This window comes from Lynx canadensis, chromosome C1 (assembly GCF_007474595.2).
Source record: "Lynx canadensis isolate LIC74 chromosome C1, mLynCan4.pri.v2, whole genome shotgun sequence".
In the NCBI taxonomy this organism is placed as follows: domain Eukaryota; kingdom Metazoa; phylum Chordata; class Mammalia; order Carnivora; family Felidae; genus Lynx; species Lynx canadensis.
Window position 1 is genome coordinate 158,340,845 of NC_044310.1, and position 19,864 is coordinate 158,360,708.

Sequence of the window (19,864 nt, forward strand, 5' to 3'; positions counted from 1 at the left end):
TTATGTCTTTTTTTTTAAAAATTTTTTTAACTTGTTTTATTTTTTATTTTTTTAAAATTTACATCCATATTAGTCAACATATAGTGCAACAATGATTTCAGGAGTAGATTCCTTAGTGCCCTTTACCTATTTAGCCCATTCCGCCTCCCACAATCCCTCCCGTAACCCTCAGTTTGTTCTCCATATTTATGAGTCTCTTCTGTTTTGTCCCCCTCCCTGTTTTTATATTATTTTTGTTTCCCTTCCCTTATGTTCATCTGTTTTGTCTCTTAAAGTCCTCATATGAGTGAAGTCCTATGATTTTTGTCTTTCTCTGACTAATTTCACTTAGCATAATACCCTCCAGTTCCATCCACGTAGTTACAAATGGCAAGATTTCATTCTTTTTGATTGCCGAGTAATACTCCATTGTGTGTGTGTGTGTGTGTGTGTGTGTGTGTGTGTATACCACATCTTCTTTATCCATTCATCCATCGATGGATATTTGGGCTCTTTCCATACTTTGACTATTGTTGATAGTGCTGTTTTCCGTATTGCTGATTCGCTTGCTCTGCTTTATCCATCCTTGTTGTCGTGGCCTCCATTCTTGCTATAAACATGGGGTGCATGTGTCCCTTTGAAAGAGCATACCTGTATCCCTTGGATAAATACCTAGTAGTGCAATTGCTGGGTCATAGTGTAGTTCTATTTTTAGCTTTTTGAGGAACCTCCATACTGTTTTCCAGAGTGGCTGCACCAGCTTGCATTCCCAACCCTATGTCTTTTGATTGGAGTGTTTAGTCCATTGACATTTAGAGTGAGTACTGAAAGATACAAATATAGTGCCATCCTGTTGCCTGTAGAGTTAGTGTTTCTGGTGATGTTCTCTGGTCCTTTCTGGTCTTTGTTGCTTTTGGTCTTCTTTGTTTTATTTCTTTTTTTCTCCACTTAAAATGTCTTGCAGGCTGTTTAGTGGTTATAAATTCTCTTAGTTTTTTTGACTGGGAAACTCTTTATTTCTCCTTCTATTTTGAATGATAGCCTGCTGGATAAAGAATTCTTGGCTGCATATTTTTCTGATTCACCACATTGAATATATCTCCCACTCCTTTCTTGCCTGCCAAGTTTCTGTGGATAGGTCTGCTGCTAACCTGATCTGTCTTCTCTTCTAGGTTAAGGACTTTTGTTCCCTTTTTGCTTTCATAATTCTTTTCTTGTCTGTGTATTTTATGAATTTGACTATGATACAACCTGATGATGGTTGGTTTTTATTAAATCTAATGGCATTCTATGTGCTTCTTTGATTTGATGTCTTAGTCATTCCCCAGATTAGGAAAGTTTTCTGCTATAATTTGCTCACATTAAACCTTCTGTTCCTTTTTCTCTCTCTTCATTTTCTGAGATTCCTATGATTTGGATGTTATTCCTTTCTAATAAGTCACAGAGTTGTATTGTGCTCTTTTGCCTTTTTTCCCCTCTTTTTTTTTCCTGCTCCATAATACTGTTTTCTGTATTGCTAATTCACTGCTCTGCTTCGTCCATCCTTGCCTTCGTGGCATCCATTCTTGCTTGCATCTCAGTTATAGCATTTTTAATTTTGTCTTGACTAGATTTTGCTTGTTTTGTCTCTGCAGAAAGGGATTCTATGGTTTTTTTCCACCCTAGCTAGTATTAATCTTATCATGGTTCTAAATTCTAGTTCAGACATCTTGCTTATATCTGTGTTGATTAAGCCCCTGGCTGTCATTTCTTCTTGTTCTTTATTTTGGGGTAAATGGGTGAATTCCTTCATTTTTTCATTTTGGAGGAAGAAAAAAATTAATAAAATAAAAAAAATTAAAAGCAAAACAAAAAATCAAACAAGGGAAGCTAGATCCTAGGTGTGTTTTGGTCAAGAAGTTGAAAGAAGCTTGATAGAATAGAGAAAAAAGACAGAGAAAAGAAAAAACAGGTAAGAAAATATTTAAAAATTAAAAAAAATTTTATGGGGTGCCTGGGTGGCTCAGTTGGTTAAGTGTCCGACTGGGTGGCTCAGGTCATGCCCTCACGGTTCATGGGTTTGAGCCCCGTGTCAGGCTCTCTGCTGTCAGCTTGCAGCCTTGAGCCTTTTTCAGATTCTGTGTCCCTCTCTTTCCTTGCCCCTCCCCCACTCAAACACGTGCTCTCTCTTTCTCCCTCAAAAATAAATAAACATTAAAAAATTGTATATAATAAAATAGAATAAAATGAACTAAGGGAAATAGTAAAAATTTCAAAAAATAATGAAAAAAATAAAAAAATTAAAAAAAAGAAAATAAAAATAAAATTCTTTATTTCCTTATCCAAGACTAAGAAAAGAATGGGGGGAAAAAAAAACCAAGAAAAACAATTTAAACAAAATCAGAAGCAACAAAAACCCAAAAACAAAACCACAACAAACTAAATAAATGAACAAGCAAACACAATGAAACCCGAAGGAAGTTACACCCAGGTTACCCTGGATTTCAAACTATGTAGTAATCTATAGTCCATAGTAAGCAGGGGGAGGGACTTGTGTGGTCTTCTAGGGGATGTGCTTGGAGGGTGCAGTTGGGTGGGGCTTGGTGTAATGACTCCGTTCTTCACTAGGTGGCACTGCTTAGCTTGCTGGGATGATTAGTGTGGCTTGTGCTAGAGAGGTGGAAATGGCTTCACCCAGCTCCCTTGTCTCTGGCATAGGAACTTCCCATTCTCACTGACCCATGATCAAGCACCCCTCCTCCATTGTCTCAGGCCTCCCTCCACTCCCCGCCCCTACCCTGTCCATATCCAATCCATCTGCCTGCCAGGCAGTACCTCCCTCCAGAGTTTTATCTTAGGTGGGGTTGCGTTTCAAAACCCCACACTCCAGAGGCCCTTGCTGCTTGGACTTGTGCCAAATTTCTGGTGCAAGATCTCGCTGAGCAATGGCTGGGTGCTTGCTCCAGAAAATGTGATTGCGCAGTGACAGAGTTTCAGAGATTATGGCAAATCACAACACAGCCGGAGCCAGGTTTCTCAGCACTCTGGTGTCTTTGTCTCAATAGTAGCAAACATGGCTGCTCTCTGGGGTCTTCTGGGATCTTTGCCTTTGGTGAAGCCATATGACCTCTATCAGATGCCCTCCAAGGGGGGAACTGCTTCTCCCCATGTGGCACACTGACCCCTCAGACCTTGCTGCCTGCTCCTGGGGATTTGCCCTACTTCCTCACGAGAACACCACCAAGCGCTGAGCTCCAAACCGTCAGACTCTGCTCTCCAGTGTTTTATAGGATCCTGGTGGTATTGAAACCCTCTCCTTTCTTCCCATCAGTGGTTTTGGGGAACAGGTTGCTTGTTCAGTCCCCTGTGAGTGTTTTCACTTCTTTCTCTCTCACTCCCGCTACTTTTGGGAAGTGTTTTTTCCTGCACTCTCCTGATGTGCTTCATTCTCCACCTTTGTCTGTCTTCTTTCCAAAAAAACCCAGCTCTCTATCCTTCTCAGCTTTTCTCTCTCCCAGTTCACCTCTCTGCACTGTGTCCCTGCCGAGTTCTGTGGCGCAAGTCATGCAGATAGTTGTGTTCATCCTCAAATTAATTTCCTAGGGTGCAAATGGTTTGGTGCTGATCTAGCTGCATTTTAGGAATGAGGCAAGCTGAGGGTCTTTGTGCTGCTCTGCCACCTTCTCATGGCCTCCAGATTTTGTACTTCATTAGTTAGGTTTATTCCTGGGTATCTTATTGGTTTTAGTGCCATTGCAAATGGGATTAATTCCTTGATTTCTTTTTCTGTTGCTTTGTTATTGGTGTATAGAAATGCAGCAGATTTCTGTACATTGATTTTATATTCTGTGACTTTGATGAATTCATGTATTAGTTCAGACAATTTTTTGATGAAGTCTTTTGGTAGCCCAATAACAATCTTTGGGTATTGTTTTAAGTGGTTGTTAATTTACCTGACTTCTTTTTATGGAGCTCACATGTTTTTCATCTGTCTACTAAATCTAAGAGAGAAAGGAATAGAGGTTAATTTGGATTGAGAAACCATCTGTAAATTTTTCAGACTGGGAGTTTGAATCTGGGTTTTTATGGATCTTATTATCTCATTTTGGACATATACATATTTTGTGTCTGAAACACATGTAGCAGTGTTGTCTACTTCTCTGCCCAGGGATTAGTTAAGATTTGGAAAGTGTTGGGGCGCCTGGGTGGCGCAGTCGGTTAAGCGTCCGACTTCAGCCAGGTCACGATCTCGCGGTCCGTGAGTTCGAGCCCCGCGTCGGGCTCTGGGCTGACGGCTCAGAGCCTGGAGCCTGTTTCCGATTCTGTGTCTCCCTCTCTCTCTGCGCCTCCCCCGTTCATGCTCTGTCTCTCTCTGTCCCAAAAATAAATAAACGTTGAAAAAAAAAAAAAAAAAAAAAGATTTGGAAAGTGTTTCTGAGGGTTGCCCAAATGCTGTTTGGATTGAGGTTGTACTTGATTTATTTCCTTCCTTGTCCATTAGACCATGATTTTCTCCCAGGGTTTTATATTGCTTCCTCATGGATAAATAGGGAAGAACTACAATTTACCATCATGAATTTGGGGTGTGTTGTGGTATTGTAGTCATGGTAACCGTATTCTCATCTTCCTTAATCCTGAAATTCTCACTACTGGGAGTTCTTCCTGTTGTTAAAAGTATTGTTTTTTTCTCAAAATAAAAATGTGGGATTTTTTTTATTTTTTAATTTTTATTTGTTTATTTGTTATTTATTTAAAAAAAATTTTTTTTTCAACGTTCATTTATTTTTGGGACAGAGAGAGACAGAACATGAACGGGGGAGGGGCAGAGAGAGAGAGGGAGATACAGAATCAGAAACAGGCTCCAGGCTCTGAGCCATCAGCCCAGAGCCTGACGCGGGGCTCGAACTCACGGACCGCGAGATCGTGACCTGGCTGAAGTCGGACGCTTAACCGACTGCGCCACCCAGGCGCCCAGTTATTTATTTTTTAAAATTTACCTCCAAGTTAGCATATAGTGCAACAATGATTTCAGGAGTAGATTCCTTAGTGCCCCTTACCCATTTAGCCCATCCCTCCTCCCACAACCCCTCCCATAACCCTCAGTTCTCCATATTTATGAGTCTCTTCTGTTTTGTCCCCCTCCCTGTTTTTATATTATTTTTGTTTCCCTTCCCTTATGTTATCTGTTTTGTCTCTTAAAGTCTTCATATGAGTGAAGTCATACGATTGTTGTCTTTCTGTGACTGACTAATTTCACTTAGCATAATACCCTATCCATGTAGTTCCATCCATGTAGTTGCAAATGGCAAGGTTTCGTTCTTTTTGATTGCTGAGTAATACTCCATTGTATATGTGTACCACATCTTCTTTATCCATTCATCCATCGATGGACATTTGGGCTCTTTCCATACTTTGGCTATTGTTGGGGTGCATGTGCCCCTTCAAAACAGCATACGTGTATCCCTTGGATAAATACCTAGTAGTGCAGTTGCTGGGTCATAGGGTAGTTGTATTTTTAATTTTTTGAGGAACCTCCATACTGTTTTCCAGAGTGGCTGCACCAGTTTGCATTCCCCCAAAAATGTGGGACTTGTAATAGATAACACAATAATCCATTATCTTGAGCAGGTTGTCACATTTTGGATTTGAAATCAGAAGTAGTATTTAAAACATATTTATCTTTAAGTTATAATCCATAGTCATTGTTGAATAAATAGAAAGTATTAACAAAAATATAAAAAATAATGTATTAGTCTATCACTTAGAGGTGACTTATTGTAAACTTCCATATTCTACATTTTATATGTAGTATAGTTTAATGGTTTCATGCTGTATATGAATCTACTCTACTTTTATAATCTATAAATACTTTTATAGATTCTATAATCTACTTTTGTCACTAATGACAGTTTTGAACATTATAAGAATGAGTATATTTTAACAGTTTTATATGTATTTTATTAGTACTTAAATGGTTTCATACTCTATATGCTATTCTACATATCATGCTTTTCTCATTTTTAATAATGGTTTATGAAGACATATCTGGCCAAAATGAATTTAGAGCTCTAGCATTGTTGTTCTTCATAGAGTACAGGTGTAGTATAATTTATCTAATCCCCTGCCATTGGAAGTCAAAGATTCTTTCATTTTGCTTTTATAAATAACACTGTGATAAATAGTTATGCATATAGTCCTTATTCACTTGTCTATTTCTTTAGGATAAATTCCTATAACTAAAACTTCTGTTACAATAATAAATAAAGGCTTTTGATGTCTATTGGCAAATTGCCATTCAGAAAAATTATACTACTGTATACTTTTAGCAGTAATGTACAGGAATTTGCATTTTCTGGTACTCTTCGTATAATCTCCCTTCCTGGATGTATTTGCTATCTATCTACCATGATGTGAATCCCAACTCACTGCTCACTGTTTCCATAGTTTGTTGTTGTGTTTTTGTTCATGCTGTCTTTTCTTGGAATGGCTTTCCTCTCCTTTGCTTGGTTAATTTTACTTGTTTTTTAGACTATAAGGTTGGGAAATTTATACAACTTTGTTATGCCATGACCATTGTTTGATTGAGGATACTCTTCTTATAGGAAGTTTATATTTGAAATTATGAAGCAATTCTAGCCTGGGTTATAAAATATGTTTTTCCAGATTTGTCTTTTCTCTCAAGATTGGGAGAACAGTTTTATAAGTGGCTGTTAGCTAAATATCACACTTTAGAACCCTCTGGGCCCTCTGTCATGATTTTATATTCTTGTGTCTTCTTTCCGCCTTTTAATGCTTGCAGTTTCATTCTGGCCGAGTTACTCCAAGGGCAAATGAGGCTGGTAGAAGAGAAGGAGGAGACTGTAGTTTGACTTTCAGTACTGCTGCCAGGTAGATGGTCAGAGAGGACTGGCAAAAGTAGGGATCTACAGGGAGGGCATACTGAAGTGGTCAGTAAATGCTGACTGAGCTACGTGGTAACTTTGGAAGACCCCAGCTCTGAGGATGGATGCTAGATTTGCCAGATATCTGAAGTTAAGGTATGGTATGTAGGCCAAGTAAGCTATATCTTGGCCGACAAGGAAGCCAGTAGATAAAACAGTAGCATGAAGCTAAGGTTACTTTTCTGCTTTGGAGATTTCATAATTGAGAAAGTATCTGGGAATTTGTACCACAGTTTAACCTGCCACCAACACAACACCATTGTTAGTACAACAGACTGTATAGAGAATACTACCACACATGTCTTTAGAATACCAGTTGGCTCCTATATGAGAGAGACATTAGTATAGAGAGACATAGGAGAAAGACATTAGTATAACATAGAGGTTTTGGATCCCTGTGTGGTCTTTCCTAGTTCAAGAGAGCTGGGATAATGGGGTAGAATCATCCTTTACCTGCATGGGAATAAACCTGAACTGTACTGTGAAGGCAGCAGGGACTTTTTCAGCAACATTTAAAGAAAATTAGAAATGTGCACTTGCATCCAGGGCTCCCTCTGCAAGAGGCATACCTCTAGTTTCACATTGGTTGCACTAGGGGTAGATTGCAGCTTCCTCTGCTCCTCTTACCTCTGTGTTGTCTTAGCTGGCTAGCTTCCCATTCTGCTATGATGCAGTGGTAATATCCCCTGAGGCAGCCTAACACCACTCCAAGATATTTGTCTGGGCATCCAAATAATATCTCCAGGTACCTATTATTGCTTTTGTTACTTCTCTGGTTATAAAACTGAATAGGTTGTAAGTTGTCTGCCCCTCATCTCCCCCTACCCCCCTTTAGCTTTGTTATTTTTAATGGGAGGGTTTTTCAGGAATGAATATATCACATATAAGCAGAAATGCCTGTATTTCCTTTTTGGATTTTTTCTTAAGTATTTAAAACTTGTTATTATTACTTTTTAAACTATCAACTGTAGCTTTGAATGCACTGTGTTTATTTTTCAGATTTTTTTTTTTTTTTTTTTTTTTTTTTTTTTTTAGAATTTGCTTTCTTAAACTCATCTTTTCTCTTAGATCCTTCAAAGCCTTTTCTCTGTTCATTGTTTTAGCTCTCTTCCCCTTTTCTCCTTTCTTCCTGTATTAATCTGCTTCCCTTCTCCCCTTTATCTTTTTTGTGCATTTGATGTTATGTTTAAAAGGTTAGTAATTTTTTTGTGTTTTGGAAATTTTTGTTTTGGAATTTTTGGGTTTTGCAAGTCTGCCATTAAAACACAGATTAAGGGGTGCCTGGGTGGCTCAGTCGGTTAAGCGTCTGACTTTGGCTCAGGTCATGATTTCTCAGTTTGTGAGTTCAAGCCCTGCGTTGGGCTCTGTGCTGACAGCTCAGAGCCTGGAGCCTGCTTCAGATTCTGTGTCTCCCTCTCTCTCTACCTCTAACCCACTCGCACTCTGTCTCTCTCAAAAATAAACATTAAAAAAAATTTTTTTAGGGGCGCCTGAGTGGCGCAGTCGGTTAAGCGTCCGACTTCAGCCAGGTCACGATCTCGCGGTCCGTGAGTTCGAGCCCCGCGTCGGGCTCTGGGCTGATGGCTCAGAGCCTGGAGCCTGTTTCTGATTCTGTGTCTCCCTCTCTCTCTGCCCCTCCCCCGTTCATGCTCTGTCTCTCTCTGTCCCAAAAATAAATAAACGTTGAAAAAAAAAATAAAAAAAAATTAAAAAAAATTTTTAAAGCACAGATTAAATTTAAGAGCTCTTGTATTTTAATACTAAGGATTTTCATTATATATTTTAATTATAATGCTAATTTTAAAGTAAAATATATTTTATTACATTAAATACATGAAAGTAAAATGTGTTAATATTATGGAAGCATGCCTGTGTTATATATTTAACATAATTTATAAGCATATTTATATTTGTGTAAAATGTGTACATTCATGAATAGGACTGTACATGATGCTAATTTTGTTTTTCTCCAGGAGGATCAAGATGGGAGTCAAGGTCTGGGCAAGAGAAAGAGGGTCAAACTAAGCAGTAGCACCAAAGGTATTTATATTCGTTTTTTTCCTTGTATAAGAAGCTAAAAATATAAACCAAGAAACAGACTCTTAACTATAGAGAACAAACTGGTGATTGACAGAGGGGAGGTGGGTGTGGGGATGGATTAAATTGGTGATGGGGATTAAGGAGTACACTTGTTGTGATGAACACTGCGTATTATATGGAAGTGTTGAATAACTGTATTGTACACCTGAAACTAATACTGCACTGTGTTAACTAACTGGAATTTAAATAAAAATTTTATTTAAATGTTTAATCTAAACATTAATTTAAAAATGTTTAATCATTAAGAACACTTATTGGCTAGCCATTTTGAAGAGAGTTATTTTTTTAGATTTGTCTAATGATGGAGAAAGTGTTGTTAGGGAGTGATTGTGGGGGACCTCAAAAGCAAATGAAACCCTTACTATTGGAATTTTGTTTCTTGTTTTTTTCATAAGATATGCATTATTATATTTGAACCATAAAAACAAATCTTTTCATTGATTCTTTGATTTGGATCCAGTGTTTTTGGTGTAAAGTTTTAGTTTGATTTACATCTTGTTATAATCTGGAGTATGCAATTTCTAGAGTGAAAAAGGATAAACACAGAAGAGATGATGAGAGAGAGAGGTGGGGGGAGGGAGAGATTTAAAATGAATGGCACTTATTAAGGGTTGTTTAAAGGGGTGCCTGGGTGTCTCAGTTGGTTAAACTGCTGACTCTTGATTTCTGCTCAGGTTATGATCTCAGGGTTCATGAGTTTGAGCCCCGCATCGGGTTCTGTGCTGGCAGCATGGAACCTGCTTGGAATTCTCTCTCCCTCTCTCTCTCTGCCCCTCCCCTGATCACGCATGCTGTCTCTCTTTCTCAAAATAAATAAGTAACATTAAAAAAAAAGGGTTCAGTAAAGGTTCAGTATGTGTTTGCTCAAAGGAGGAAGTAGATATGTCTGTAGTGAGGAAATAGATTAATAATAATAATATTTTTAAAACTTTTTTGCATATGCTAGATGTAGTGCTAAGCACCTCACGTTTCATTTAATTCTTAAAATCACCATATGAAGCAGTTTTTATTATTATTGTTATTATTGTTATGACTATTTTATGAATGAGGAAATGAAGGCATGTTAGAGATCATAGCTAATGAGAAGTAGTTCCTTAATTCAAGTCCCAGAGCTTAACCTCATAATCACTATGTTTTCTAGACCCTCACTAAAAGCTTTTCTAGAGTACTTGTTATAAGTTGATGGCCTGTGCTGTGAATTTTTGCCATGGATTTCCAAATACCAACGTGGTCTATATGCTGGGTTTGTGTGCACTGTTAGAGAGTTTCCAGAGGTTATATTACTATTTTGATGAAAAGAATTTGTTAAATTACTATTTTGATGTATCTTGTAGAATATTTAGAACTGCTTGGGAAGGAATATTTAGAACTGCAGGCACTTTCAGTTGAGGCTCATTTTGTAAGTCTCTTCTGAGGTACTTACGCTGCTGCATTTAATTTCTAGTGGTGGGGACCCTTCAAGGTCCTTCTAGCCAGACTAAGATGACATGAGACAGATTGATAGGAGACAATCAGATTTAATTGCTTATATATGGGGAATCCACACCAACATGGAAATTCCAGAGACAGGCGAAATACAGCATCTAGGTCATTCTGAACTAAGGAGAAGCGAGTAGGTGTCTGGGACTTCAAAGAGAAGACTTGCAATTCACAGGAAGGGAAAAAGAGTAAGTACTTGATAAATGCATGTTTTCCGAGCTACTCAGAAACAATGGGACATAGAAGACTTTGATCAAACAAGTCTTGCTAGGTTCCTCCTTGTCTACTATACTTAGTTTATACCATAATGTAATTATCTTTGGTGATAGCTCTCTTCCTGGAGCAGATCTTCTATCTAAATTCTTTCTTTTAATTTTTTTTTTTAACGTTTATTTATTTTTGAGACAGAGACAGAGCATGAATGGGGGAGAGGCAGAGAGAGAGGGACACACAGAATCTGAAACAGGCTCCAGAGCTGTCAGCACAGGGCCCGACACGGGGCTTGAACTCATGGATCGTGAGATCGGACCTGAGCTGAAGTCAGCTTCTTAACCGACTGAGCCACCCAGGCGTCCCCTATCTAAATTCTTTCTAGGTAGTTGCAGGGGTAGGTTTTCCTGAATCTGCTGGGTTTTGATTGCTTTTTGTTTGTTTGTTTGAGTATAGTTAAGACACAGTATATGTTAGTTTCAGGTGTACAACTTAGTGATTTGTCAAGTTTGTACATTATGCTCTGTTCACCACAAGTGTGGCTGCCATCTGTCTGGTTACTTCACTATTACAATATCATTGACTGTATTCTGTATGGTCTGCTTTTTATTCCTGTGACTTACTCATTTCTTAACTGGAAGCCCATATCTATACATCCATCCTCTCTCCTTCACCCATTTGGTTCCCACCCCCCCACCCCCAGCACCTGTTCTGGCAGCTATCAATTTGTTCTGTATATTTGTAGGTCTGATTCTGCTTTCTTCTTCTTCTTCTTCTTCTTCTTCTTCTTCTTCTTCTTCTTCTTCTTCTTTTTAGATTTCACTTATGAGTGGAATCATATGGTATTTGTCTTTCTCAGTCTGGCTTATTTCAATTAACATTATACCCTGTAGGTCCATCCTCTTGTCTCAAATGGCATAATTTCATCATTTTTTATGGCTGCCTAATATTCTATTGTGTGTATATATCATATTTTCCTTATCCATTCATCTATTGATGGACACTTAGGTTGCTTCCATATCTTGGCTATTGTCAATAATACTGCAGTAAACATAGGGGTGCATATATCTTTTTAATGTCTGAAGGAAATTAGAAACTCATATGGCTGCCTGGCCCTTTGACTTGCCAGAGTTGTCTTTGTGTTTACCTGAGTTCTTGAGGTAACATCTGAATTGAAGCAGACTGTTAGGCACATACTTGAGTTTAAGCTTTAGGGATGCCCAGAAAAAAATACCTGTTATGGTGTAACATTGTTTTCCTTTGGTCAGACTTTGGCTGAAGATACTTTTTTTGGAGACTTAAAGTTGGAGCTTATTTTATACCTGATTTTTTTCATATTTGAGATTGGATTGATTATCTTCTCTTCCTTCTTCCACTGGTGAGGAGTAGTACAGAGATTTAAGACTTGATCAGTTATCATTTTTGCCCTAATTATGTGCATGGAAGAAATAGCCATTTGAATTAGTAGAACCCCTGTTTTCAAAAAATGATTGTTGCTTTTGAAGATATTGGTAGTCCAGGGAGTGGTGTAGTTTTTGTAAGAATTTGGTTCAGTGGTTAGAAAGGGAGCTGAAAAGAAAACATGTAATGATAGGCAAGAGGTTGAAGCTCTGTGCTACACAAACTCACTGTGTATTCTCAAAACCTAAATTTTAAGGATGAGAAAACGGAGGCCTAGAAGGCCAAGTTTATTGGCCAAGATTATTGAGTTCCTGAGTTATAGAGCCTGGACTCTACTGTTTAATTAAAACCTTTACCTTACCCACAGATTTTCCACCACATACCTGATTGTTCAATTTTTTTGTTTGTTTGTTTGGCTTAAGGTAGTTTTGGCATTGTAAAAGTCATGACAATTTAATCCAGATTTTAACGTAAATATGTAGTCCTACATAACTACTGGAAGCATTTCTAACCACATTTCCATAACAGCACACAAAGCCCATCACACATGTTTTATTTTTTTGTTAAAATTTTTTACATTTTTTTTAATGTTTATTTTTGAAAGAGGGGGAGGGAGGAGGGAGAGAGAGAGGGAGACACAGAATCCTAAGCAAGCTCCAGGCTCTAAGCTGTCAGCACAGAGCCCAGTGTGGGGCTCAAACCCGTGAACCTCAAGATCATGACCTGAGCTGAAGTCTGACACTCAACTGACTGAGCCATCCAGGCACCCCACACGTGTTTTAAATATCTGGGAGAAACTGACATCATCTATTTTAAGAACGACTGCAATGAAGACATTGTGGGCTTTTTCTTTGCTTTTTGTCTGAAGATGAAAAAATTGAATTGTACACAACTGTACCTATTTTCATTTTAGTAGAAGCCGTAGCTTTTCTGGTTCATTTGGCTTGCTTTATTTATTTAAAACAAAGTTAATGTATCTTTCTTTTTAAATACTTGACATATAATAATTATGGTAGCTTCAGGCTTTCCTTTGACAATTGCAAACTTGCAGAGTCCTGTGAATTCTAAGATTAATACCACAAGTTTTTTTAGCTTTGCAAATATTTTTAGAAACACTTATCCTTGAAGGTTTTTAAATTTTTTTGGTAGTCTGTAAAATTTTCAATCATGTTAGTGCTAAATGAACTGTGCGAATTAAATTGGCATCAGCAATATGCTCTGGGTTACATTCTAATTTTAATTTCTAATCCTCATATTCCTGTCATCTGATTCACTTGGGCCCTAATTTTATTGCTTTTTTGGCTTTGAGTATGTCAGTGTGTGCTTTTGAATATATTTTACCTCAGTTTTTGCAAGACTGGTTTATTTCTATTTTTAAATCATTGTCATCCTGTGAATGATCTAGTTCAGGAGGAAGAGATTTTGGTTTTACAAGTAGAAAATTCTGAGATTTAGAAAATAAAGAATTAAGTAGTTTCCACTAAGGGGATATATAGTATAATTGTATTTATATTTTTATCCCTGTTACATATTGCTTATACTAAAGGCACAGTGAAAGGGAGTTGGGGGATTGGGACATAACTTTTGCCTTTCTGTAGTTAAAATTGTCGTGTCTCCAGAATAATGAAATGGTATTCTGAAAATATTGGGTTACTAATTATTAATGAAAAAACTGGATTAAAGTTATGTCTAGTAAGTACTGATTCAAGCCTGTTAAGCCTAGAATATTTTATAGAAGAATCAAGAGAGCGATGACATGCTTGTTGATGGCATGTGTATTGAGCGTACTGTTACATTTGCATACCTATGAGCTGAGGAGATGTGGTGTGACCACATTACTAAATAATAGAACTGTACCACTGAGGTAGGGCCAGTTGAAAAATGCTCCAAGATTACTCTGTAAGACAACTTGAACTATAATGTAGTTTGGGTCATTCCTGAGTATTTTAGTGCATGTGATTTTATTATTTTTAAATCTCTCATCTAACTCTAGTCCCTGTGTAAGCATCATCACTGAACCAATCCATTCCATTGACACTTGCTATGTCCTCTGAAATGTGCTTATGTGGACCTGATGATCCAGAGCAGTAGCCCAAGATTATTGGCTCCAGCAAAAATCAGTAGAATTTTCTTGTTCTTTTTCAGGGAAAGAAATTAGAGAAAGTGAGAGAAAGAAATAACCAAAGTATTAAAATATTCAGTTCATTATATACCCACTGAGACCTTTCTGTTGACTAAGTGTGGCAAGGATGCAGAGATTAGCAGGACACAAAGTAGCTCTCAAGGAGTGAGTAGCACTTCACCATAGAAATTGGCTGTCTAGTAGATAATTTTATCCTTTTTTGAATATTTTTATTTAAATGGGGCATCCAGGGGTGCCGGGGTGGCTCAGTTGGTTAAGTGTCTGATGCTTGATTTCAGCTCAGGTCATGATTTCTCGCATGGTGAGGTCGAGCCCCGTGTGGAGCTCCACGCTCATGGCATGGAACCTGCTTGGGATTCTCTCTCTGCCCCTCACCTGCTCATTTGCTCTCTGTCTCTCTCTCTTAAAATAAATAAATAAACACACACAAATAAAAGGGGCATCCATTTTCTTTCTTTCTTTCATGTTTGTTTATTTTTGAGGAGGGGGGCAGAGAGAGGGAGAGAGATTTCCAAGCAGGCTCCACATTGTTAGTGTAGAGCTGGACACGAGGCTCAATCTCAGGAACCGTGAGTTCATAACCTGAGCTGAAATCAAGAGTTCAACCTGAGTTGAAATCACTGAGCCACTCAGGCACCCCAGGGGGCACCACCCATTTTCTGTTTCTTCTGTGCATGAAGAGGGCATCTTGAGTGCAGTGCAAGTAAGCATGTATAACACTCTTTATACTTGTTCTGGTATATTCTTTCCGGAAAAAAAGTGAGTGCTTCCATATACTAGAGTAAACAATACATTAGTAATTATTTCCTGCAGGAAAGTTAGTATTTCATTTATGAAGAACAATTTTAAAGAAATAAGTTATTGAATTCTATAAAAATTTCTCCCCCTTTCTCTAAAAATTAAAAATCAAAAGATGTAATAATTTTGGGCTTTCTGGCTTTGATATTTTGTTTTTAGCTTAAAATTGTTATTACTGTAAATATTCAGTACCATGACTGTTCCATAATTATTTTGAATCTTAGAAATTTTAGATAAAGTGCTTATGTTTAAGGAGAGATAATTACTTATTTTTCTAGTACCTGCTTCCTATTAAAACATAAAGATTGAGTATTTTGCTATTTTATACTATGGAGATTATAGAAATCTGAATTGATGATGTCAGCATTATTGAATTAATGAAAAGGTATCCTTAATTTATATACATTCAGGTGTTTGAGGTTGATGGATTATTAATTATAGTAAGGTTTAAATGAGATGAACAACTTAAATCATTAGGTGATAAGTTTTCTTTTTTTATGTAGATCAATCTATAATGGATGTTTTGAAACATAAAAGTTTTCTAGAAGAACTATTGTTTTGGACTATAAAGTATGAATTCCCTCAGAAGATGGTAACTTTCTTACTCAACATGCTTCCAGATCAAGAGTATAAGGTATCTACATTTTTTCCCTTTCTTTCTGAACTTTGCTCTCCTTTCTTTGCCTTTTCATTATGAAAAATCTTTTTGGTGTGTTTCTCAGCTGTGGCTTATTTTATTGTAGCTTTGAGGACTGATATAACACTAATAAAAAGCATTAGCTTCTTTTGTTGTCAAACAGGGTTTGCACAAAAAGCACAGGATCATAGCTCTGAGGCAAAGCAGCTTTACAGAACAGAATTCCTAAGGATAGACTTTCTGCATGGAACTTGGTCCAAAGAGAATGCTGGGGGACAAAGACATAATTGCACAAGTAAATGTGTACTTACAAATTGTAGTAAGTTCTCTAAAGGAGAGGTACAAGGTGCTATGAGAATGTTTAAGGGGGCAACTGAATTTGGATTGTGGGGTTAGAGGGGCACTTGGCTGGCTCAGTTGGTAGAGCATGCTTGATCCTGGCGTCATGAGTTCAACCCCCGTGTTGGGTGTAGCGATTACTTAAAAAAATGTATTGTGGGGTTAGGTTTGGGAAAATCGTGGGGTTAGTAATTGCTAGCCATACTGTTAAAGACAGAACAGGTATTGACCTATATACGCATGTAGGTATTGAAGGCTCTAGTCCCAGAAGGTGTGGACCCACGACTACCATGTAGTTATGGCAAAGTGACACAACTGCATGCATGAAAAGAAAATAAATTATGTTGTAGTAGTAGTAGTTGTTGTTGTTATTGTTTTTCATTGATTGATTGCTGTAGTTCTTCTTATGGTTTAGATAATAAAGTCTCTTTAGGAGTTAAACTTTAATGAATAATGCCATTGTTTTGTGTCATTATACCCAGTTAAGAAAACAAGAGGAAATATACATGTTACACAGAGTTGTTTTTTTTTTTTATTTTTAATAATTTTTTTAAGTTCATTGATTTTTTTTGAGAGAGAGAGAACCCCAAGCAGGATGCGGGGCTCAAATTCACAAACTGTGAGATCATGATCTGAGCCGAAACCAAGAGTCGGATGCTTAACCGACTGAGTCACCCAGGTGCCCCAGAAAGAGTATTTATTTAGTCATGTAGTGGTCAGCTTTCCAATCAAATAGGGGAATACATTTCTTTTGGAGTAATCACATTGACACCCTTGTTTTTTAGTTATATTACATCCTCTGGTATGGTTTTTAGCTGAGACTTTAGATTTTGTTGTTAAACAAAACAGTGACACCTATTTTGACATTAGCTAATTGATATTATTTGTAAGCAAAGTGAAAATTTGTGTTTTTAAATCATGGTATTTATAATTGCTCTAAAATTTTAATGATTTAAAATGGTAATTAAATTTTTTTTAACCATTCAAGTATTTTGCTAATGTTCCAAAAAAAAAAAAAAAAAGAATGTGACTACCATCATCATTAAAATTACTTTTAAAATTATCTTGGGCGTCATCACAAGCTAATAATAGCTTTAAAATGCTAACATAATGTATTGGAAAATGTGTTGTAAAACTCTAAACTATTGTGTTTTTTTCCCCCTATTTTAAAAAATTTACAGGTTGCTTTTACAAAAACTTTTGTTCAGCATTACGCTTTCATTATGAAAACACTGAAGAAGAGTCATGAATCTGACACAATGTCTAACAGAATTGTGCATATTAGTGTTCAGTTGTTCAGCAATGAAGAGCTAGCCAGACAGGTGACAGAAGAATGTCAGCTGCTGGATATTATGGTCACTGTGCTATTATACATGATGGAAAGTTGCCTTATTAAAAGTGAGCTACAAGGTAAACTCAGAATTATTTCACTAGTTTTATTATTGGTATACTTTGTGTAACTAGTCTTAAAAACCTCCTTATATGCTTAAAATAACTTTAAAAATATTGTAAAATTATACATCTTTGTTAAAGAATTTTTTTGAAAATTTTCAGCAAAGTTTAAAGACAAACTTTAAAATTAGTTATAGCTTAGTTATTTACAAACAGCTGTTAACATTTGGGGATATTTCTTTTCTGTCTTTTTGTGTGATAGGAGTGTATTCACAGATAGAAATAATACTTTAATATATGGTACAATACTTTAAAAATACACTACCATAGTGTACGTGTTGGGAACATGGTTTTTAATGATTGCAGGTATTAATATCATATGACTTTACCATAATTTAACCATTTCTTTATTGCACATGTTCCTTTTTTTTATTATAAGTTTAACTATCAGCCTTAGGCATTTTTATATGCCTATAGTTTTATAATTTAAAAATTGAAATAAATATTGCCTTTTTTTGTTTTCCCATAGTGAGGTCTTTAGTTTTTTTCTTTTGTGCCCACTATATGGTTGATATTCCTCAAACTGCCGTAATGTCTCTGGGGCCTCCTCCTATTCTCATTTCACTGTGGTCTTTCATCTTAACTTTGCCTCCCTGTAATAATTTATATTATTTGAGTATTTGCTATGTATGAGGCGCTGTGTTAATACCATTCATATGTTTTCTCAGTTAAGCTTCGGAACTCTTTTCTGAGACTGGTATTATTATTTTCCCCACTTTATAGATGAGTTAAATTGAGTCTTAGAGAAGTTAAGTCATTTACCATAGATAAGCCAGCTAGTAAATGACAGAGCCAAGGACTTCATATCTCCTGATGTCAGAATCTGCCCTTAACCATGAAACAAAGCAGGTCAATATCGATAGCAGTGTGTCTTCACTTGTTGGCATGTGGAGCTAAACTTTAACAACAAACAGTACCTCAGATTAAATCTTAGGACTTTTCCATTTTCTCTGGAAGAGAGATCTTGTAGTTGAAACTTGCCTTGTTCCATTGTTACCTTCTTTTGCATATCAGCTCCTATTTTCTCTCTATTCTGATAGTGTGTCTATATTCTCCTGTGATATCATAGCCTGAAAATTGATATATGCTCAGTGCAGGGTACAGTGTCTTATATATACTACTAATAGCTAGCTAATATGATAGCTACCATCTTTTGAGCACTCACTATATGCTATGCTCTTTTTCTTTATATTATGTCATTTAACCATTAGTAGTTCTAAGAAGTAGATTTTGTTTTTTTCCATTTTATAGGTGAGGGAACTGTGGCTTAGGGAGTTAAAGTCAATCATCTGTGGTTTTACAGCTGTAAGTAGTAAGGCTGGGTGTTTGACTTACACCCATTCTTTTGCCCACTCTGTGATTCTGTCTTCCATTGTGGGTATAGTGGGAGCATAATACATTATTTACATTAAGCAATATATCTCTTTACTTTTTTTAAAGGAAAATTTAACAGCTGCTTTGTATTGTAGTTTTTCTGTCTTGTAAGATGACCCTTTCTTTCTGAGATTTAGTTACATACATTACATGTATTGTTTGTTCTCTTTTGAAACAGTATCGATCATCATTCAGTTCAGTATCTAATATCATATCAGTCATATTCTTATATACAGAATTATTTATTTACAGAAGGACTTTTCACAAAAAGTATTTTTATTTTATAGACTAGAAAACTTAAAATTTAGAAGTATCTGCTCTTTTGAAAAGAATCTGGGGTCTGTTTTCTTGACTAAGTGGTTTAGCTGTGCTTATTATATATAGTTTGCACTTGATCTTCAAGGAAGAATGTTTGAGAAGATGTGTTTGAATCTGTCCATATTTTTTCTGCAGCCAGATTTCCTGAAAGAGTTTGTTTGTTTCCTTGCTTTTCAGGCACTCAGTTACTGACTAGAGGTCTAGTGTCTAGTGTCCACTTCTGTCATTCTGTTGATCTCTCCAAAATTGTCCATGACTCCAGTGGTTGCATGTCCTACTTTCCCCAGAACAATTCCAAGTAATGTCTGTTGTTCTGATGTAGTTATTCATACAATCCCTTTTACTCTCAAAAGAGTCCCAGTTTATACAGTAAATTATATGGTCACCCTTTCCATGACCTACATGATGGGGAAACCCATGGCCACTCTTTCGACCTTATCTTTCCTAATTTTCAGTAGCATTTCACACTGTTGATTGTCTATTCTTTCTGTGGCCCAGAACTCTTCAGCTTGTCCTGTCAACATTGGTGTTTTTTGGCACTTTGTCTTGGTATCTTTGTTCTTCTTACTTTACCCATATTTTATGAACTCATATTGCAAAGTCTTATTTTGCTTTCTGTATATACTTCCCTTCTAATGCAGTTAATCTGTCTTGGAAATTCAACACAAATTGAATTTTCTAGAAGCTAAATAGCTATCAGTAGCATTGCTAAGA

General features: G+C 36.7%; 1 protein-coding gene across 5 annotated transcripts in view; it reads left to right on the forward strand.

Moving 5' to 3' along the window:
- Positions 1 to 19,864, forward strand: part of UBR3 (ubiquitin protein ligase E3 component n-recognin 3) — a 240,156-nt gene that overhangs the window by 63,137 nt on the left and 157,155 nt on the right. For all 5 annotated transcript variants that reach the window (XM_030327918.1, XM_030327919.1, XM_030327920.1 and 2 more), the window contains exons 6-8: positions 8,873 to 8,939; positions 15,534 to 15,664; positions 17,188 to 17,416. In XM_030327918.1, the coding sequence (XP_030183778.1) occupies positions 8,873 to 8,939; positions 15,534 to 15,664; positions 17,188 to 17,416 (427 nt within the window). The remainder of the gene's footprint in view (positions 1 to 8,872; positions 8,940 to 15,533; positions 15,665 to 17,187; positions 17,417 to 19,864) is intronic.